This window comes from Alosa pseudoharengus, unplaced genomic scaffold, assembly GCF_046254945.1.
Source record: "Alosa pseudoharengus isolate Yale_2024_CS ecotype anadromous, Long Island Sound unplaced genomic scaffold, YU_APseudo_1.1 YU_APseudo_1.1_scf_11, whole genome shotgun sequence".
NCBI lineage: Eukaryota > Metazoa > Chordata > Actinopteri > Clupeiformes > Clupeidae > Alosa > Alosa pseudoharengus.
The window spans coordinates 18828927-18851533 of NW_027468576.1; the positions used below are offsets into that span (position 1 = coordinate 18828927).

The window sequence follows — 22607 nt, forward strand, 5'->3', positions numbered from 1 at the left end:
CAGGCCACACATTGTGCACGCAGTTTTATAGGCACCAATCAATTCTGAATACGTGTGAAAAACATTGCAGTGAATATCAGCATCCACTGAGACAAACAAAGTTGGCATTTGCAACATGTTTTTTAATTGAAATTCTAATCATTTGCTTATTTCAGTGACATAACATTTTGAAGTATAATGTTCGCGATTTTAGTGGTAATTTCCACATGCACAGTGGCTCAACTCACAGTCGTCTGAAATGTTTCCCGTAAAGACCCTTGTACCTGTAAGGACCCCTAATGAGGTCACCCACAGGAAACCCTTCTGAGCTGTGATGTACTAACCACAGGTTTCCATGGTGCACTTTGAGCGTGTGCACTTTTTGCAGTGTCACCGCTAATTTCAAGATGCAGGCTGAAGAATTTCACAACAAACTGTAACTCAGCAAAGTGGTAGATGACTAGTTCAGAGATCAGTGCTGCTATTGTGATCAATAATTCCATTGTGGTTGGTATGCTTGCTCTATCTGATATAGACCATCAGACAAGCTTATGTAAAAGACCTTGAGAAAATACTTTTTACTTTATACTTTTTAATGGAATCATGTAATTTAATAAGAAATTAAATGAAAAAAGTAATGGAAGGTATATAAGCATTTATTTCATTTTGTCAGTGTTACACACTTTTTAAAATACTCTTTATCCAAGGCAGATATGCTGATATTCTTGTGTAGACATTTGGCTTTTTTAGGTTGTTACAGTTTTTATCCGTGAACGACACTACTCCCACAGCTTTATTCTTGCAGACCAGAGGGCCACCCGAGTCACCCTGCAACAGACATCAGCTGGGTGAGAAAACAAAAGTAGCAGAGCAACTCAATTTTGTTCTTACATATTCATTGACCTCGAGAGTAGTGTATTTGCCCATAGCTCACCTGGCAAAAGCCTGCTCTACCACTTGCACAAAGCATTTTTTCACTTAAGTATGTTTTCCATAATTTCTTGCACTCTTGTCTTTTCATGATGAGCACATTTGCCTCGAGAAGGAGATTGTTTGGAGGCCCATTGGTTTTTGTTGCCCCCCATCCGGCCACACTACAATTCGTTGCCCCTTTGATGTCTTTGTTTTTCTTAGGAATAGAGATCCATTTTACAGAGTTGGACTGTTTTACTCCTTCTGTCAGCTGTGTAACATATCCAAAAAACTGTGACTAACAATGATTTGAGCAGGTAGTATGAAACAACACAGTGCATCTTTAAATAAAGTAAAAAAAGGCTTCAGTATTGCTATTCACCTGTAGAATTGCAATGTCATTCTGAAGTGTCTCAGGAATGTATCCGGGGTTGACATGGTAGTATTTCACTGGTATCCTTGTTCCACTTTTCTGGTTTGTAATGTCGTGTCCCCCTACCACAACAGTCAAATCCACTCCCCTGCCAAGGAGGAAAGAAAACATACTTTTTATATTAAGGTATCTTCAACAGTTTATTTTGACAGCTTTGGCTTAATCTAGCTTTTGTTGCATAACTCATATCACCAGTTATGAAACTTGAATCAGAGAACTTACCAAGTGATACAATGAGCTGCAGTCATGACAAATGACTCAGACACCAGAAAGCCACCACAGAAATGTCCCTTATTTTTCTGCACAGAGACCATGTAGGGTCTAGAGTGGTTTTTTGCTACTTTGCCATTCACAATGCCCACATACCCACCCTGAGCACCTGCCAAAGACAATGATAGTGGATATCACACATCTATGTAATACTACAAACAAAGTACAGGTAAACATTACATACATAAGTACATTATAATGTAATGTATGTCTTATCAGTTCATTAATAATTATAGAACAAGTTCATATTCACCATAGAACCTTGTATAACAACATAGATGTTATTGTATTATCTTTGAAATATAGCCTAATAAATATCAATATAAGCTTATCAGATATATGATTAGGAACTTACTTGAGAAAACCAGCAACAGCATGGAAGCTGCCAGCTGGAGGCATAACAGAGTTGCAGCACCCATGATGTTCACAACCCCAAGTGACAGACGCATCAGCAGGGGATAGCTCACATGGAGCTCGTCCACATCCTCCCCAATGTGGTCTATGACTGTTTTTGCCGATTAGCTGTAAAGAATGCAGAAATTTCATAGTCCCTCATATCTCCTCCCCATCACGTGCACATACATGTACTCTTGCAAACACACACTCCCACATGTATACACACAAATACACAAACACACTGACCTTGTGGGGATGATATGGCAAGTGACCTCTACCAGTGAATGAATGCTTGAATGTTCGCAGTTACAATTATTCTGAATACCCAGAGATATGACACATGTCACGTCTTACAGTCTTTGTAACCACATGAGAAAGATATCTTGAGATATCAGCCAAGCCACATATTCAACTGTGTGAGAAACTTTCGGTTTCACCCTTTATTACTGCATCTCAGTGTATGGGCTATTGTAACGATTAGGGTCAGGCATGTGTCATGGCGTGATGCTTTGTTTCTGTGATGTGGGCGTGGGCAGAAGCCTCAACTATGACACTCTCTGAGAAACACCCTCTCAAGGCTTGCTTGTGGTTGGCACTCAGCACAACGCCTTTAGTTTAGGCCCTTTCAAAGATGAGTTGAACTGACTTGGGATGCATGCTCAACTTGTCACATCACTCTAGGTCTAGTAAGTAGTGGCTGTAAGGCAGTTGTCAGTTATCAGTTATGAGGATAAAATTCATAGAGACACCTAGTAGTTAGTAGAGATATGTAAGTAAAGAGCATTTGACACAGACAACAAAAGAGAAAAGCAATATGGTCACCTCCTCAATATCCTGATGTCTTAACACACAACTACAGTAAAATAAGGGTTATTAGTTGTGAGTTAATAGTTTAACTATTGCTGTAAATTATAGGGGTAGTCTTTATGAAGACTCTCTATCTCAAAATATAATGGGGATCATATCATATCCCTGTGCATCCTATCCTCATTGCACCAAATTATTGCATTTTTTTTTAACCAGGAGATGGCGCTCTTGCCCATGTTTACTGTTTACACATTTTCTTATATTTTCTTCTCTTGTACAAGGGGGTCCATCTTTTCACTTCAATACCCAGATATGTTTTGACTTCACTTTGGCCGTCTCTATGTTCTAAAAACGAATGAGCACCTTCGTTCACCTCTCTGGGGTTCTGGTTCTGCCTATTCTTGAGCCCTAATGTAGGCTTAAACAAGTCATGCCCATGACCCCCAGAAGCGGAACGTCCCACACTGGAGCTGACTTCCGGTATGAACTATACTATACAAGATATTTATTATCAGACACTGTTCAATTCGTTACCTTTGTGGTACAGGTGTGTTGTGTCCTTGTGAATTGTGTGGGTTTGTTATATTTGTAAGCACCTGTATAAGCTGACCAGCATACGCTTAATAACCTTGTATTAACTCCATTGACCAGCATGCTTTGTGTTTTAAATGTTCATGTTGTGAAATGATATTCTGTATGTGCACCTTTGTTTGTTGTGCTTGTATTTTAATTATTTAATCAGCCAATAATTATTTGTTATTTTATTATGCCCGCGAAATCGTGAGCACTGAGCGTTCAATCTTATGGAGGATTCACTGGCCGATGTGTCACTTAAATGGCAAACGAAGTTTGTTAATTTGCCATTATAAAAAGTTTTAAAAAAGATAATTTACAAAATGTTTTTTGTAAATCAATTATTTATTTATCATTAAATACTCTAATTTTAAAAAGGGATTTGCAAATATAATTGCAAAATCTTTTTGCTTTTCCATTTGCCAAATAATTTGGCAAATCGATTGGATGTCACGAATCGTCCAGGACCTTCCAGATCCTGAGCCGGGTTTTCTTGTACCTACCTGGCTGGCTGCACTTTTAAGGTGCTCCATTCCCAGGTGGTCAACTCCATGCCATGTTTTGCTGCTGACCTACTGCATCTCCTGTCTCCCTGCTCTGCTGCTCAGCACACCTGTGTCTGATTACTTAGTCAGGCACAGTATTTAGGCTGGGCTCTTGTAATCCTTCAGTGTTATCTTGCGATGTCATCTTGTTGCTACTGCTACTGCTGCTTTCCCTGTGGAATTACTTTTTGACCTTGTTGGACTGAACTTTGTTACTGAACTTTGGACTGTTTTCTGACCACGATTTTGGATTACTGTTTTTGGATTGTTTGCCCTGGACCTTATGTTGTCTTCACTCATTGACTTTCATTTTTGGTCTGCCATTGCCTGCTGTTTTTCTTTAAGTGGTTCTTGTTTCCACTGAACCTGTTACCATTTTTTGCTTGTGTCCTACTTCTGGGTCCAACCAGCAACTCTGCCCTAATGGCCGTAACATTGGAAAAGAATGCCTTAAAAAGAACATTGATAAAACATAGTAACGATCCGAGCTTAGAAGCATGAAACAAACTCGTAGAATCCAGCTGTCACAAGCACCTTCTGAACTCAAAGGAAACACTTGATAAAATATATTTGCGGTTTATAAAGGAGCTTTGCTATAAAGGAGCACACTGCCATTATGGATATTTCATGTAATGCCGTACTTTCACTGGCCGATGACTTAGATGGCGCTTAGGTGGAGTAGGCCTATGGCATGGCATTAAACAGACTGGTTAAAATCCGAAGTGAGCTAGCCTATGAGAAGCAAACCTAGAAGATAATTTCCTAGCAGTTTTCTCCCCAACGTTTTTTGTAGGCTAGGCTACTAGTTCTTCACTGATCTGAGCTAAATGAGTGAATTGAAGTATATAGTCCAGAAAATACGGTACATCAGAATGAAATTACAAAGTACAAGGACAGTTAATCTACTAATAATTGTGCTTCAGTCAGTGTTTTAGACTTAAGAATTTTATTGGAAGTGCAAGAAACTTTCACTCATGGTGATTTTATTTTTTATATCATGTAACATATTTGTGAAACAGTTGAATGCTCAGAGAGATGGAGTATTTAGAGAGATACTGTACGTCACACCTCTGATAACAAACATAATCAGTCCATTATCTGCTATGAGAAATGTCAGGAGCGCAGAAAGGATGTCGGCAGGGCTGTTATGATTTAACTGCCTATTAAGTTTAAATATCAAATAACTTTTTGTCAGAATCCTGGACCTTCAAGAATGGATTTTTATGTTTTTTGTAATCCAGGGCAAAAATTTTGAGATCTGTGTGTAGACATTGGGAACATTAGGGTACCTACAGTTTTCCCTTAGGTTGAATGAAACAATGCCAACAGCCACATTGCTGCACACCAGTGGCCCCCCTGAATCACCCTGTAACATCAAATTAATAGACATACAATTAGGCTTACAGGCAGATCTCCCTTGCCCCACACTATTGTATGCAAGTACTATATAATTAATAGCCAAGTTAGTGCAATGCACTCCTTATATAAGTTTAAAGGATAGGATAAGGGTAATCACTGATGATATGTAATAGAAGTATTTTATATAAACAAATTTGCTTAATGAATAACTTAATAACTGATGCATGTAAAATACAATAAAGAGAGTTTAGAATATAAAGAGTGTGTATACTGTATATGTACAGTATTTCACAAGTTGTAGTATATTGGAAACACACTCCAGACGAAACACTGATGTACAAACCTGGCAGGCCCCTTCCTTGGTTTTATATCCTCCGGCACACATGACCTTGGCTGGCAGAGTCACCTTTACTTCCTTCCACACATTTTTGCATTCCTTTGTGTCAATGGTCGTCACATTTATAACCTGCAGATCGTCTGATATTTTCTTGTTCCTGTTGTCAGTGTAACCCCAACCAGCAACTAAGCACTCTGTGGGGTGCTTAACTGGTTTGCCGTTTCTTGGGATATTTACTACTTTCACCCCTTTGCCTAATTTAACCTCTTCGGATAACTTCACATAGAAGAAAATAAGAGAAATTAAGAGAAACATTTATTAGTATTTTCTTACTGGTTTTGGCTTTGAAGCGCTAAAACTTTCCATACTTTCAATTCCAACCTTTTACATAAAAATGTTGATGATAAATAATACCTTTAATAGCATTATGTCGTTTCCAGTCAAGGGGTCTTTGTATGATCCATACTTAATCTTGCTGTCCACTTTGTGTGTTTTAACATTTCCCTTAATGACATGTGTGCCAAGGACAACAGTCATCTCACCACTGTGCGTAACAGAAAAAAGGCATCACAAATCTACAGCAGCAGCATCTGAATATCATTGGATCAATCATTGAATCTGCTGAAGGAATACAAACCTTTTGTCACAGTGTGCAGCCGTGAGAACAAAGTTGGGTTTAATGAGGAATCCCCCACACGCATGGGTGCCATCAATCTGCACCGATGCCATGTATTCCAAGGAACCATCTTTGGCTTTCTGCCCATTGATGATTTCATCTCCAGACAAGGCTTAAATCATTCAACAACGTAACGTGCATACCGTAAGTAAACTCGCCAATTAAATACATCATCCATAAAAATGCTTTTTTTTTTGTCTGTACATGGGTTACCTGCATGTGCATTTGGTACCAAAGCGAGGAAGAGAAGTAGGCTGTGCTGGATACTCATGTTCTTGAGTGTAGTCTTTGTTCACTTTGATCTGTGCCAGCAGAGACACTCATATTTATACCAGTGAGACATCTGTGGTTTTCTTTCTCACAGAGCACTTACCTCGCAGAAGAGGCTTCTCTTTGAGTGACACGTAATGCTTGCCGCTTGCCTTAACACCTATAAGCAAACTTGTAAAAATATGTTAACCTTATTTTTACACTCAGAAGCTGTGTGGGTGTGTGTGTGAGCATGTGCAGGCGGGCGCATGCCTTCTCCATACAGACTACAACCCTGACTACCTCAGTCTTTCTGCTAGGCTGCATGTAATATTTAAATAGATTTTAAATAGAATATCAATAATATATTATATATATATATATAGTCAAATGAAATAGTTTCATATATGTTGCAATACTAATAATATTTGTATACTTACCATTGATACCTTAATAATAAAATGTACAGATTAATTTATGATTTGCATAGAGTGAACGGAATTATCTTGAATGTTAAAATAAATATATTTTTGTATTTGAAAGGAATCTTTGAGTTCATTGGGGTGAGTCATTGAACTGTGGTCTAGCAATAACCTATCTCCTCAGAACAGACTGTTCTCACACCAGCACAGGCTCCTCCCTTGTGCGGGCTACAGAAAAGTGTACAGTAGTCGTGTGCAGATGTGTGCACACACACACACGTACTCATCTTCTATAGAGTATGTTGTGGCCTGGCTCACCTGACCACGCTGACCATAGCAGTTTGCTGGAAATGTACACTAATAGGTCAAACTCTTGCAGATGTTCCACATGCAAGCCTGCATCTGCCTGGTGTGGGGGAGGGCAGGTGTCATCCTGGCCCCTCTGTCTCTACGTCCTCTGATCTCTTCATCCCACAGAAAAGAATAGAACAGATAGAACAGGTCTTTATTGTCATTGTCACAGGTACAACGAAAGTGCTTTCCTGTCAATGCATCATTCATGAGTCTATAAAAATATAATTTAAAAAAAGAATAATACTTGAATATTTGAGTGACATGTAATTTTTGTAGACCTTCAATTATCTTAACCGACTAAATACACTGATAATCTGAAGGTAAAGTTGTGAAATTTCATTTAATTTCATTCATTCATCATTCATTTCATTCATCTGAATAGGCGTCCTGTTTGTCATGTCTTTTTTCCCATGACCTAGTTCACTAAAGCTCTTGTGTTGTGACCTCATATCATCTGTTTATTATTGGTGAGAGAAATGATCAAAATGGTGACAAAATCAATCAGACACAAAAAACTAGACAGCTTTATTGTTATTCTCCTAACAATCCAATGCTTTTATTACTGAACTGGTGCCCGCTAGTGCTGCTATTCTATGTACTATGACCACTGTCTGCAGCAATAATATTTCACTGATTACTGAATATTTCATACACTTCAAATGTCTTGCTCATTGTGAGAGTATGGAAATCATGTCATGTCATGTCATAAGTAGTTTATGTCCTTGTGTTTGTTATTTATGTTACTTATGTTTCCTAGAGTTATGGTTGGATAGAAGAATTCTGCTGTTCTTTCACATATGACATGTGACATATGATTTTATTCTGTAATCTGTATTCTATTCATGAGCATCTTTATGTGTGTTTAGAAATAAGGGGGAGGATTATGTTTTTTCCACATGACATCATTGCATGATGCCTGGGGATACATGAGTGCATCCCCTGCAGCAGTAGTTATCTGTCTACTCTGGGTTGCTAGGTAGGCTTTAATCAGAATCTGATTCAGTGTGGTCCACGCAAGTTGAGCTGATCAACGTCATCTTTTGGCAACCTGGAAGGATACTTCAATCCAGACTATTTGCTTGTTTAGCAAGGCCGTAGCCATGATGTCAACATTGGGGGGGACCAAATCTGTGGTGCGGTGTGAATTTCAATAACAGAATTTCAATACATTTCCTGCCATGCAAAAATATTATTAAAATCACAAACAAGTCATTAGTTAAGTCAGTCAATTAGGATATACCAAACTTTTGACGGACATAGGCACGGATGGATTATGAACCCCTGTGCATAGATGCAAAAAAAACCTCCCCAGTTAAGATAGGGGGGCCTGGGGGCATACTTCCCCGGAAGACTTAAATAAAATGACCCTTTATATTATGACAACTTGTGAGTTTTGTGGAAATAGAAGAGAAGGGCGGAGAAGCAACTTCACACAGTGGCTTCAGGGCCCCCTGAGCTCTAGGGCCCAGTAGGTCCATTCAATAATCTATCCCTGGATATAGACCTGTGGTATGACTCCATTTGTCTCCAAAATGTATATTTTAAAAGAAAATACATACTAGAGTATCTTTGATAACCTTTATATTACACTGAATGCTTACTCATAGGTTTGGACCTATAGCCCAATCATATTTTGTATTTTGATTTTATTATTCTGGCGGCTAATCACACAATTTTAAGGTAGTTTGAACGGGATGGGATTCAAGATAGGCTAGTCAGTCAGGTCCCTCTTCTGTCTGACTCACTTCAAGTTACCCTATGCATTATAGGCTGGTTTCTGACAGAAATTACGTTTTGTGTTAACATGTAGAAACACAGCCTTTATTTGGTGAAAGGAGGTGGAAATTCCTTTTTTGGTTATTGTCCGCGATTCACATAACTGTAGGCTATCACCGCCATTGTAAAAGTTTTTTCAACTTTTGTGCCGTCGCCACATTTGAGTGCTACATTTTGCCTGCATGGATGCGCGATTGAGCGCGCATCTAAATGTAACATGCAAGATGCAACAACCATTTCTAAGAGGCTTATAAACCGGTTCATTTCTGACATTACTACTAGCATATGAATGCATTATTTATGTTGTAAGACATGTGAAAGAAATGAATGACACAGGCACGCACAAATTCAAATAAAAGGACACTACGTTTCACTTTCGCTATCATTGCGAAAAAATAGGCTACAATATGGAATTGCTTCAAAGTTCCCTTTGAGTCTGATCAGCTTCAAAAATGAATGGGGTTTCCTTAGACAGTGCTACACCTTTCCAACAAGTTTTGTGAGAATTGTACGTCCGGTATCTTTTGCGATATTGTTGACAGCCTGCACCGCAGCAGGGTGCAGGAAGCTTTTGATAGCGCACGCATCAAACGCAAAACCTCCAGGACAAACCACTCACAGTGTAGGCTACTCTGTCTGAAACCATAAACAGGTCACTAATTTGTGCGTTATTTACGTTTGATTGCATTTCAGATGGCGGGACTTGTTGGTTTCCTGTAATAGCCTATAGCGTGTTTTTCTTTATTTATTTTTCTATGTCCGAATATTGGGGGGGACATTTTGGTCACGTCTGAATATTAAAATATAAACAAATATATATAAAGTCTGGTGACTACGGCCCTGTTGTTTAGTTACAGCATCTGGTGGATCTTTATGTGAAACCATGTTGTCTTTCCCTTTAAGATTGTATCAGTGATTGCAAGTTCAAAAAATAACTCAAATTCTCAGAACAATGTGGAGACAACAATCAAAATTGCCATCAACTGGGTAAATGCAAGTAAACAGTTTATTCACCTCTGTTTACCTACACATTTCAGAAATAGAGTCTATCCACCTCTCAAAAGAGTTTATTCACATCGCATCTTTTAACATTCCAAAATCACACTGTATTATCCACATTCACAATATGTACCCATCAACACTCTTGGAACCATTTAATACCAGTGGTATTGTTATAAACAATGGACAATAACCTCCACCATCATCAAACATCTGAATGCCTTTTAAAAAAAATCAAACACATTACCGGGATCACATAATTCATAATTTACCCACCTCTTATTTTACTGCTACACTGATTAGTGACCATAGTCTTTTTAAGCAACAATTAGGACATGAAACTAGCCTGGCGAGCCAGACCCACATTAAAATGTAGGGTCTGGGCACTCACCGTTTGCAGTGCTCAGTCCGAGGGGCGGGATAATCAGTTGTCTTTCAAATTCCCTCTGCACGCAATAGGACGCAATAGGATATTTGTTTTCAAGTAGCAGGGAATTCAAGCCAAACCGTTGCAACTCTGCCATCAATCATTATGTTAAGCCCACCAAACGACTCTATACACGATTTCAATGGCCTGATTAAGTTTCGATTTCTGGAGCTCACAAGCCAACGGAGAGTTGCTAGACTAGCCCTGGTAGCAAATGTAATTTGCTAGGGGCGCGTCTAGATTTCTAGGCTAACATGAAACAGTAATCCATAAATAATGTGGAGACTTTATTTATTATAATATCGCATTGCTCATTACACTACCTGATATATCTGATAGGCACATATATGACTATGCATTTACTCAAAATAAGAATCTTGCAAATCAAAACTGGAACCAATTTTGCTTTTGATCCATGGCAGGAACTTTGAGATTTGAGTATAAACAGCAGGAATGATCTCTTGATAGCTTTCAGCATTCAGGTTGAACGACACTATACCCACAGCCAGGCCGTTGCACACCAATGGACCTCCCGAGTCTGTCTGGAACAAGCACATACAAATAATACCAAATCAAGTACTTGACATCTCTGATATAAGGTGTGGTGTGGTAGTGGTTAAGGAGCTGGGCTAGCGTGCAGTGGCCTGAAAGTTGTGGGTTTAATTCCCGGCTTCCACCGTTGTGCCCCTGACCAAGGCACTTAACCCCAAGTTGCTATGGGGACAATGTAAAAGCTAGAATTAGTCAGTTTAGCATATACAGGCAGCCGTGGCCTACTGGTTAGCGTTTCAGACTTGTAACCGGAGGGTTGCCGGTTCGAACCCCGACCAGTAGGCACGGCTGAAGTGCCCTTGAGCAAGGCACCTAACCCCTTACTGCGCCCCGAGCGCCGCTGTTGTTGCAGGCAGCTCACTGCGCCGGGATTAGTGTGTGCTTCACCTCACTGTGTATGTTCACTGTGTGCTGAGTGTGTTTCACTAATTCACAGATTGGGATAAATGCAGAGACCAAATTTCCCTCACGGGATCAAAAGAGTATATATACTTATACTTATATACACACCGAACTTGGACCACTCCTTCTGAACCCTTTGGCACACATCACATTTTTAGGAAGTGCCTGATTGATGCTGTTCTGATTCCATTCTGCCTGGCACTCTTGGAAATCGACGACTTGGACATCGGCCTCCTGGAGCCGATTTGTGGCATTATTCTTATTTGTTTTACCCCAACCAGCGACCAAGCAGTTTGTGCCACTTTTCATCTTCATCTCATCAGATGATGGGATGTTCACTGTTTTCACATCTTTGCCAATTTTCCTTGACAGCTTGAAATATAAGCGAAGGATTAAACAGCATTACATACTCACTTTTTGAAATGACAAAGGCTAGGAAACACAGAATGAAGACCGAGTGTCACTTCAGAGTCACAGAGTGACAGCACTGGTACATACCTTCAACAGCATGATGTCATTTCCAGTTTTGGTTCTTGTATAGTTAATGTGGGTGATTTTGTTTTGTTTTCCAATATAATATCGCTTTCTTTTCTCTGGTTTATGGATGTTGTGTGCCCCAAGAACAACACTCACTTTGCCTGTTAGGCTATAGATCACAGATATCGATAACATCATCTTTTTTCTCAAACAAAAGAAAAAATATCATTCTTCTACTGTACATCATGTGATAAGTTACCATTTTCTGCAGTGTGCTGCAGTCAGTACAAAGTTGGGCTTTATGACAAAGCCTCCACAGACATGCTTCTCATTGCTCTGCACTGATGCCATGTACTGCATGGCTTTAGCTGCTACATTCCTCCCATTAATAATCTTCTCAGCATAACAACCTTTTAAAAAAATGAAGGAAAACAGTTGCACCTGCATGAATCAACTTGCTATCAAATGGCAACTAAGCAGGACTTGCTATCAAAGGGCAAATAGTCAGGACTTTTAATTATCATTTGACTTACCATGCACGTGCAGAAGAAGCATCGTCAAAAGCTTTAGGGGATAGTGCAGGGCGCACATGTCTCCGGTTCAGAGGTCGGGGGCAGTATTGCAGGACTGCTGGGGCGTACCTGGTTTTTATCAACCGATGTGGTTGTGGTTTTCTGTTCTCAGGCAACCTAGCATATCACATCGATGACACGTGTCTTAAGACCGTTTCAAATGGATGAGTTGAGTCATAAGTTATTGTTGTCTGTTGCTGAGGTTAAGATTCAATTGAATAGTCATTGCAGGCCTAACATTGTATATTCAAGCATGCCGTTTTATTGCAGGCACCAATCAATTCCGAATGCTTGTGAAAAAACATTGCCGTGAATATTAGCATCGACTGACAGAAACAAAGGTGGCATTTGCAACATGTCTTTTAATTGAAATTCAAATCATTTGCCCATTTCAGTGACAGTTTATAACAGTTTGAATTAGTAATGTTCTCGTAATTTCCACATGTGCTGTGGTCTCAACCTGCAGTCGTCTGAAATGTTTCCAGTAAAGACCCTTCTACCTGTAAAGACCCCTAATGAGGTCACCCACAGGAAACACTTCTGAGCTGTGATGTACTAACCACAGGTTCCCATGGTGCACTTTGAGCGTGTGCACTTTTTGCAGTGTCACCACTAATTTCATCATGCGGGAAGAAACAGCAACTCAGCGAAAGGGTAGATGACTATCAGTGATGCTATTGTAATCAGTAATTCCACTGTGGTTGGTATGCTTGCTGTATCTGGTTTAGGCCATCAAGCAAGCTTATGTAAAACACCTTGAGAAAATAGTTTTTTAATGGAATTATGTAATTAAACAATAAATTGAACGAAAAAAGTAATGGAAAGCATTTATTTCATTTTGTCAGTGTTTGACACTCTTTAAAATACTCTTTATCCAGGGCAGATATGCTGATATTCTTGTGTAGACATTTGGCATTTTTGGGTTGTTACAGTTGTTTCTCTCGTAGAACGACACTACTCCCACAGCTTTGTTCTTGCAGACCAGAGGGCCACCCGAGTCACCCTGCAATAGACATCAGCTGGGTGAGAAAACAAAAGTAGCAGAGCAACTCAAATGTATTCTTATATTTTCATTGACCTTGTGAGTAGTGCATTTGCCCACAGCTTACCTGGCAAAAGCCTGCTTTACCACTCGCACAAAGCATTTTTTCACTGAAGTATCCCTTCCATAATTGATTGCACTCTTTTCTTTTCATGATAACCACATCTGCCTGGAGGAGGAGATTGTTTGCAGGCCCTTTGGTTTTTGTTGCCCCCCATCCGGCCACACTACAAACCTCTGCCCCTTTGATGTCTTTGTCCTTCTCAGGAATAGAGATCCATTTTACAGAGTTGGACTGTTTTGCTCCTTCTGTCAGCTGTGTAACATATCAAAAAACTGTGACTAACAATGATTTGAGCAGGTAGTATGAAACAACACAGTGCATCTTTAAATGTGCACCAAGTTAATGTAGAAAGTAAAAAAAGGCTTCAGTATTGCTATTCACCTGTAGAATTGCAATGTCATTCTGTGTCTCAGGAATGTATCCAGGGTTGACATGGTAGTATTTCACTGGTATCCTTGTTCCACTTTTCTGGTTTGTAATGTCATGTCCCCCTACCACAACAGTCAAATCCACTCCCCTGCCAAGGAGAAAAGAAAACATACTTTTTATGTTGAGGTATCTTCAACAGTTTATTCTGACAGCTTTGGCTAAATCTAGCTTTTGTTGCATAACTCATATCACCAGTTATGAAACTTGAATCAGAGAACTTACCAAGTGATACAATGAGCTGCAGTCATGACAAATGACTCAGACACCAGAAAGCCACCACAGATATGTTCCTCATTTTTTTTCTGCACAGAGACCATGTAGGGTCTGGAGTGTTCTTTTGCTACTGTGCCATTCACAATGCCCGCATACCCACCCTGAGCACCTGCCAAAAACAGTGATGGTGGATATCACACTTATGTAATACTGTAAACAAAGACAATATTAAGTACATTATGTAATGTATGCCTTATCAGTTCATTAACTAGATGTACCGCAGAGTGGTACAAAATATGACCGCCGCCCAGTCCAGCACATTTTTTCCACAAAAATAAATCACGCTGAGAGACCTATATGATTCTAACTGTCTCACTAAATTGCATTATCCACACTCAATTCTCACTGATATCTGCTAGACAACAAGTACCAAAACATGATTAGTTCATAGATTTCACATGTAAAATTCATTTTATACAACCCCACCTCCATCTTGCCTGTTCATAATTCTGAGAAATTCTTGAATTGTGTGCATGTGTGCATGTACATGTTTATGTTATGTGTGTGGGTGTGTGTGTGTGTGCGTGCTTGTGTGTGTGCCTGCGTATGTGCCTGTGCATGCAAGCGTACATATGTCTACTGTGTGAGTATGTGTCATACGTATGATTACTGTGAATGTATGTGTGTGTGTATATCTGTTTGTGCACATGTGTGCACATGAAATGGGTTAACATGACCCCTGCAGGCAAACATACGGAAAAAAATGGTCATCCTAGTCCCTACAGTTCTCAAGATATTCACAGAGAACTGTGTCTGCCCTACCCTCCTTTCTGGGGGTCCAGTCCAGCGGGGGGGCTACAGATCAAAACGAAAAACGACGGTTCCATGCTATCCATATGGGGTTACATGCCCACCAAGTTTCGTCTACCCCGGTCTTTCAGTGTCCCGGGAATCATTGACGGAAATTTGGACATGCGAAAAAAAAAAAAAAAAAAAAATCTGACTAAACCTATATGACCGCCGCTTCGCTGCGCGGCGGTCATAATAATTATAGAACAAGTTCATATTCACCATAGAACCTTGTATAACAACATAGCTTTTATTGTATTATCTTTGAAATATAATCAATATAAATATAAGCTTATCAGATATATGATTAGGAACTTACTTGAGGAAACCAGCAACAGCATGGAAGCTGCCAGCTGGAGGCAGAGCAGAGTTGCAGCACCCATGATGTCTACAAGCCAAGTGACAGACGCATCAGTGCACTGCAGGGGATAACTCACATCGAGCTCGTCCACATCCTCCCCAATGTGGTCTATGACTGTTTTTGCCAATTAGCTGTAAAGACTGCAGATTTTTCATAGTCTCTCACACTCACCTTGTGGGAGATGAAGTGTATGGCAAGTGACCTTTACCAATGAATGAATGATCACTACAATTCCTATGAATACCCAGAGATATGACACGTCACGTCTTACGGTCTTTGTAACCACACAAGGAAAATATCTTGAGATATGAGCCAAGCCACAGACTCAACTGTGTGAGGAATTTTCAGTTTCACCCTTTATTACTGCATCTCAGTGTATGGCCTATTGTAACGATTAGGGTCAGGCATGTGTCATGGCGTGATGCTTTGTTTCTGTGATGTGGGCTTGGGCAGAAGCCAACTATGACACTCTCTGAGAAACACCCTCTCAAGGCTTGTTTGTGGTTGGCACTCAGCACAACGCCTTTAGTTTAGGCCAGGGGTCTCAAACTCAAATGAGCTGGGGGCCACTTCTGCCAATGTCATCTCGTTGGAGGGCCACGTCAGTGTTAAAGAATAATTTTAAAAAAAGAACGGCTATTTCCTAAATTTTTTTTTTTCAAATACTGTATTTTCAAACACAAAACTACAAACAGAAAGTGCAAGACTTTTTATCTATTTTTAGACACCTGTGCTAGCAACCTTAGCTTATAAATAAAATAATGATTAAATAAATATTAATACAAATTATAAAAACAAACAAAAAAGCATAAAAACAGGTAGGCCTATGTGTGTGTTTCACACCAAATAAAAATATTTTCCTCTCAACTGTTTTAAACCTGGCAAACTAGGCGTCAGGGTTAAGAAAGCAACCATTGGATTTTTATATCAAAATTTCAAAAGGCCATGGCTTGAAAGTGGTCAGAGATCTACTGTAAATGTAAAAATCTTTGAGTATAAACAAAAGTTGTACATTTACCCATCTAATTTGCCACTGGATGGCAAGCAAATTATGCACCTTTCAGTAAATACTGGATGAACATATTTGAGCAGATTTACTTTCTTTTTTGTCATATTACCCACATAACAAATTAACAGGAAAACACCTAAGATGTATACCAACGATAGTAAACTATTACTAGCCTATAACCACAAGGCCTACAATAAAGTATCCTGGTCAAATCAGTTCCTATATCGCGGGTGACTTTGTAGTTCTTCAGAGCCCTATTTCTACAAACCCTGCTGTCTGTACCACGTCCATTACGGACACTATCATCACGATTACCACTGCAACCACCAAGCTATGTTGGGCAGAGGGTCGAAATAAGCATGGTATGCTTAGTGGACACCGTGGTATACGCGAAAAGACGCACCTCCATTCACATCGTGACCATCACTGTCAATAGACGATCGATCATAATCTCCAACAGGATATTCTCCTTCAGAATCAGAATAGGTGAATAACATAGCCTACCCAAGACTTTTGACGTTTTTCAACAGTTGGTGTAGGCCTGCTATGTCTGCTTCAATTTGTGCAAAACTATTGCATCGCTTCCGCGTCATTACAAATGCACGTCTTCGTGTTTCTCGTGTGTAATTAGGGGATTGCACGGCGTGTCATCAGATCTGGACGTCGCCATATTGGAGATACTCGCCTCATTAGAAAGCATTAGGCACTGAAGTAAATCCCTAAGATCGTCAAGGAAAATGGTTAATTATTGCCGTGTTTTAGGTTGTACCAATAGGTCAGACTGAGAAAAACATCTGGTGTAGGTATCGACTTCCAAAAGTTATTAAAAAACCAGGGAGAAAGGAGAATAATGACAGAAGTTATCAGAGTAAGGGGGGCGCTTGTGGTTGAACTTGGTACTTCGTCTCCCTCACCCAACTCATATGGATCTGCGCTGCCAATAAATCGTAATTTCTCGAAATATCGCGCCTTTTCTTGTGGTCCAAGTCCTTCCCTATATGCCTTTGCATCTTACACGCATTTTGATGAGTTTTTCTGTTGTTTAGACACTGCTACAATCACGTAAGATATCCAAAGTGCATAATACTCCATTGTACTTCATTCACTGAGTATCGCCAAAATGGCCGCGCATGCTGGGTTACCATGGTTACCGGCCAGAACGTGACGTCCGTGCAAACCCCTAATACAAGTATTTCCTGAAAACGTTGTGCAGCCATTTTGGTTTGAATCAAGCTCTGGATGTCTAGCAAACTAGATGTACCGCAGAGCGGTACAAAATATGACCGCCGCCCAGTCCAGCACATTTTTTCCACAAAAAGAAATCACGCTGAAAGGCCTATATGATTCTAACTGTCTCACTAAATTGCATTATCCACACTCACTTCTCACTGGTATCTGCTAGACAACAAGTACCAAAACATGATTAGTTCATAGATTTCACATGTAAAATTCATTTTATACAACCCCACCTCCATCTTGCCTGTTCATAATTATGAGAAATTCTTGATTGTTTGTGTTATGTTTATGTTATGTGTGTGGGTGTGTGTGTGTGTGTGTGTGTGTGTGTGTGTGTGTGTGTGCGTGCCTGCGTATGTGCCTGTGCATGGAAGCGTACATATGTCTACTGTGTGAGTATGTGTCATGATTACTGTGAATGTGTGTGTGTGTGTGTATCTGTTTGTGCACATGTGTGCACATGAACTGGGTTAACATGACCCCTGGAGGCAAATATACGGAAAAAATGGTCCTCCTAGGCCCTACAGTTCTCAAGATATTCACAGAGAACTGTGTCTGGCCTACCCTCCTTTCGGGGGGTCCAGTCCAGCGGGGGGGCTACAGATCAAAACGAAAAATGACAGTTCCATGCTATCCATGTGGGGGTACATGCCCACCAAGTTTCGTCTACCCCGGTCTTTCAGTGTCCCGGGAATCATTGACAGAAATTTGGACATGCGAAAAAGAAAAAAAAAAAAAAAAAAAAAAAAAAATCTGACTAAACCTATACGGCATTTCAGAATGTTTGTAAACAATAGGCTCCAAGATCCTTCCGGGTGGCAGAACGCAAGCGGCTTCCACTGACCTTACATAGTTAAAACATTGTTGTTGATCAAAGTTGAAACAATAACAAAAACGTGTTGTGTTTGGGGTTGTGCCGCCAGATATACAGCAAAAAGTGTAGGGTTTTTATCGATGTCCTTCAGAAAGAAAAAAAAATCCAGCGGAACCTGTGGGTGAAGTTTAATGCTAGTGGACGTCGTCAAAAGTAATGCTACAGAGATGGCAAGACTGCCTGGTGGCGGAGTAGCCACTTCTTACATCTGTATCCGATCCGAGCAACAAAAACCCGATCATAGCCTTTAGATAGCAGGGAAATACCATCTAACAGACTGTAAGTCAAACAGCAACAGTCACTAAAATAACCACTCAATGGCAGGCTGAGGTTCATTTACACATTAGGCTATAGTAGGCTAGCCTAGGCTACTATGCATTTCATTTATTGCTATCTCCTTAGGGCCGTTTGCACAAAGCACTTTAAGTTTTGTCCCTTTAGTATCAACCACGGAGATTGTTTGTTTGCTAATTTGTGCTTGCTTTTCTGAGGATGCAGATGTTGGTCAATACGGGACTGTCCAAAATAATAGCAAGCTGTGTGCACATATTGTTGATAAAATCAGATAGTGAATGACGCATTACAAATCTGAGTAGGCCTATAACTAACTTTGACAAGTTTGACGGATGAAACACGGCAGTGACAATTAATGTAACGATGTTAGCTATAGTTATTAATGCACCTACTGTAGGCCTATCAATAGCTAATGTTAGCAATGAATAACTCAACTGGTAGGCTACGTTCAACGGACATAGTTGTAACTAGCTTGCTAAAGTTATGCCGTAGTCTGCAACCCAAGTTTATGATATCTTACCTTAATAATTTTCGGTGACATTTATCCATTCATCAGTAAAGCCAGACATGAATTGGACAATACTAGCTAGCTAGTTAGATATTATCCTGACTGTCATCAGGGCACCAAAATAAACTTTTTTTGTTACATTTTGCCTGGCGAACCGAACCTCATGTGGTTATTTAGGCTGCTAAGGTCGTTTGTGCAACGGAATTTCTTATAAGATAAGAAAAGGAGAAAACCTTAAATACTTGAGGGAAAATGATAAGGAAACCAAGTAGAATACTTAAATGTGTTTGTGCAGCCGATTTTATTTTAAGGGGGCCTTAAATCAGATTTTAAGGGAACCTGAACTAGGTGTTTTGTGCAACCGGCCAGTCTCTCATGTTAGCTATGTCTGAATATCCACCACGTCTGTTTTTGAATTAACTTACCTGTTGAAATGTATTAGGCCTAGGCTACGGCCGACGGTGGGTTCCCCAAGCAATTTACCTCACGTAGCATTTTCATAATTCGCCTTTGATTTCGACTGACACTTCACTTCGTTCAAACTACTGGGTAGAGTGGACGCAGCATGGCTAGAGACACATATGACTCATTGCATATTAATGAGACTTCCCATAACCGTATGAATATGAATGAGAAGTCCCGTAGCACCCCGCAAGACGAAAATCATTCATTTAAGCCATTTACTCTGTTTTCTTGATCGCTCTCCCCTGGTCAAATGACATGGAAGGGGTTGTTTACTAGTAGTGCCAATGGAGAATGCTTCAGCTTTTGCCACCCAGAAGAATGTATATTGTTATTGTGACGTCATGGTAAATTCTCGTATATGACCGCCGCTTCGCTGCGCGGCGGTCATAATAATGGAGGAGAGTACAAATGAGATTTGTCACCGTACTTGGGTCTATCGTCTTTTTTAATCAGTATCGTTGTTTGTCGCAATTAAAAATACCCTCAAGGGCCGGATTACATTATTATTTTGACATAGGTCGCAGGCCGGAATTGGGCCGGATTTGGCCCGCGGGCCGGGAGTTTGAGACCCCTGGTTTAGGCCCTTTCAAAGATGAGTTGAACTGACTTGGGATGCGTGCTCAACTTGTCACATCGCTCCAGGTCTACCAAGTAGAGGCTCTAAGCCAGTTGTCAGTTATCAGTTTTGAGGATAAGATTCATAAAGACAGGTTAAACCAGAGACAGGTAAGTAGATATATGTAAGTAAAGTGCATTGGACACAGAAAACCAAAGGGAACAAGAGGTAATAGGCCACCTCCTCAATATCCTGATGCCTTAATATAACATGATGCAACTAGAGAATGATCCAGGGAATTACGAGTGCATGAAAATGACGCTAGGACAGACATGGTGGTTGCACAGCTTAATAAAAGTTGATAGTTTAAAAGTAGACAGTTTAAAAGTTGAATGTAGATTGGGAGTTGATCACACTAGTTGACTGAAAAGCCCAGGCTGCCAAACAGTTGTGGGCAGAGGACACAATTGGCGGGAGTCATAGCTGATGACAACTGACAGTTGGATTGGCTGAACAGTTAAATAGTTGAATAGTTTAAATGGTTCAAATATTTCATAGGGAATTATTGTAGTGAAGATTTTTATTTTGAAACAGTTGTGGGGAGAGGAAACAGTTGACGGGAGTCAAAGTTGATGACAACTGACTGTTGCTAGAGTAGTTATGGTGGTTGCTATGCTCGTTGCTAGGTTAATGATGTTGGTTGCTAGGTTTTAACTGTGAATGTGGTTGCTAGGCTGTTGCTAGGGTACTTGAAGTCGTTGCTAGGTTGTTGCTAGGGTGTCCATGGTGGCTACTATCAGAAATAAAGGAGTTACTACAGTGGTTTGCTAGTATAATCATCTTGGTTGCTATGGAAACTGACATAGATGCTTAATTTCAATGGTTGCTAAATTGGTTGCTAGGTAGGTTTTTCATGCAATCTATTGTGGTGTTTCAGAATTTCCCAAGGATAGCAGGAATAAGATATAACAGCAACACACAACTAGTAAAATAGGTTATTAGTTGTTAGTTAAAAGTAGTAAAACTATTGCTGTATGACAGGGGTAGTCTTTATGAAGACTCTCTATCTCAACAATATAATGGGGATCACATCCCTGTGCATACTCTCCCCCTTACTTGCACCGAAGTAATGTATTTTTGAACCAGGAGATGGTGATCTTGCCTATGTTTACTGTTGTCACATTTTCTCTCAGTTCTTCTCTTGTACAAATTAGGTCCATCTTTTAAAGGCACCCTTGACAGTTTTTTGACCCTAACATAACATTTCCAAAATCATTTTGATGTCACATAACCTGCCATTGTCTGAGCGGCCCTCTGCAGGCGATTATGGACCTAGCAACTTTCTAGTTATGGGTAGGAAACTGACCCCCCCCCACACACACACACACACACACCACACACACACTCCCTCATCCAAAACCAAATGGAAAAGAGCTGCTATGCTACAGGAAATCGGAGATCTTTTTTCTACAGACTGCTGTCGGTGCATTCCCTCTATATTATATCGGAGTAATGTTCATACTTTGTTGCAAAAGACGCATATTTAGTTTGTCTATTATTGTGCTTCTCAACCAGAGGGGGACCCTGAGACCCTCACTCTGACCGTCACCAGTCTTAAAAGGAATGAGCACCTGTTCTGCCTATTCACCTTCCCACTGAGCAAGCAACATCTATGGATGTCCAAGACAAGTTGATATCACATCGGTCCATCCAGGCTATGATCTGGACGTCTATTTGACAGCCAGAATTAGTTGATAAATGACATTGAGACAATAGTCCAGGCTGACCCGGTTTTGAACGTCAATAGACAACCAAAAGTAGTTGCAAGTAGACGTTCTGCCTGGCCATAATCTAGACGTGTATTTGACAGCCAGAATTAGTTGATTAATGACATTGAGACAATAGTCCAGGCCGACCCGGTTCTGAACGTCTATAGACAACCAAAATTAGTTGCAAGTAGCCGTTCTGCCAGGCCATAATCTAGACGTGTATTTGACAGCCAGAATTAGTTGATGAACTTGTCCTGCATGTGACAAACCGACAATGATTATGATTATTAGAATGATAAACTACAAAGGTGTTTAGCCTGCAAGATGGCTGGACTAAGTATTCTAAAACTGAATAACAAAATGTAGCTACTGTAACATTTTTTGTAAATGTAGCCTACTAGAATTTTTACTAGGCATTAAT

General features: G+C 40.1%; 3 protein-coding genes across 3 annotated transcripts; all 3 read right to left on the reverse strand.

The window, feature by feature from the left end:
• Positions 1-619: 619 nt before the first annotated feature.
• LOC143117530 (transmembrane protease serine 9-like) lies at positions 620-15657 on the reverse strand. Its single transcript, XM_076279273.1, has 10 exons — positions 15434-15657; positions 14275-14434; positions 14005-14140; positions 13627-13875; positions 13364-13520; positions 1950-2114; positions 1547-1703; positions 1274-1412; positions 914-1162; positions 620-807 (listed from the first exon to the last, which is right to left on the reverse strand). The coding sequence occupies exons 1-10, from the start codon at positions 15495-15497 to the stop codon at positions 655-657; spliced, it is 1629 nt and encodes a 542-aa protein (XP_076135388.1). The 5' UTR covers positions 15498-15657; the 3' UTR covers positions 620-654.
• On the reverse strand, positions 4845-6644 carry LOC143116890 (granzyme B-like). Its single transcript, XM_076278251.1, has 5 exons — positions 6501-6644; positions 6249-6399; positions 6026-6155; positions 5618-5887; positions 4845-5281 (listed from the first exon to the last, which is right to left on the reverse strand). The coding sequence occupies exons 1-5, from the start codon at positions 6556-6558 to the stop codon at positions 5123-5125; spliced, it is 768 nt and encodes a 255-aa protein (XP_076134366.1). The 5' UTR covers positions 6559-6644; the 3' UTR covers positions 4845-5122.
• LOC143116886 (duodenase-1-like) lies at positions 10155-12557 on the reverse strand. The gene is made up of 5 exons (XM_076278248.1): positions 12479-12557; positions 12205-12355; positions 11967-12114; positions 11577-11840; positions 10155-11056 (listed from the first exon to the last, which is right to left on the reverse strand). The coding sequence occupies exons 1-5, from the start codon at positions 12534-12536 to the stop codon at positions 10874-10876; spliced, it is 804 nt and encodes a 267-aa protein (XP_076134363.1). The 5' UTR covers positions 12537-12557; the 3' UTR covers positions 10155-10873.
• Positions 15658-22607: the final 6950 nt, after the last annotated feature.

Bases quoted from the DNA above. Each gene is read 5' to 3' on its own strand.
- LOC143116890 (XM_076278251.1), bottom strand. From the start codon at position 6,558: ATGAGTATCCAGCACAGCCTACTTCTCTTCCTCGCTTTGGTACCAAAT. The intron at 6,156-6,248 runs GTTTGTATTCCT...TGTTACGCACAG, and splicing joins GCTGCACACTGTGACAAAAG to TGGTGAGATGACTGTTGTCC. The intron at 5,282-5,617 runs GTTTGTACATCA...TTGATGTTACAG, and splicing joins CCAAGGAAGGGGCCTGCCAG to GGTGATTCAGGGGGGCCACT.
- LOC143116886 (XM_076278248.1), bottom strand. From the start codon at position 12,536: ATGTGCGCCCTGCACTATCCCCTAAAGCTTTTGACGATGCTTCTTCTG. The intron at 12,115-12,204 runs GTAACTTATCAC...TGTGATCTATAG, and splicing joins GCAGCACACTGCAGAAAATG to CCTAACAGGCAAAGTGAGTG. The intron at 11,841-11,966 runs GTATGTACCAGT...TTATATTTCAAG, and splicing joins ATGACATCATGCTGTTGAAG to CTGTCAAGGAAAATTGGCAA.
- LOC143117530 (XM_076279273.1), bottom strand. From the start codon at position 15,497: ATGGGTGCTGCAACTCTGCTCTGCCTCCAGCTGGCAGCTTCCATGCTG. The intron at 14,435-15,433 runs GTAAGTTCCTAA...TGTTTTTGGCAG, and splicing joins GCTGTTGCTGGTTTCCTCAA to GTGCTCAGGGTGGGTATGCG. The intron at 13,876-14,004 runs GTGAATAGCAAT...TATGTTACACAG, and splicing joins ATGACATTGCAATTCTACAG to CTGACAGAAGGAGCAAAACA.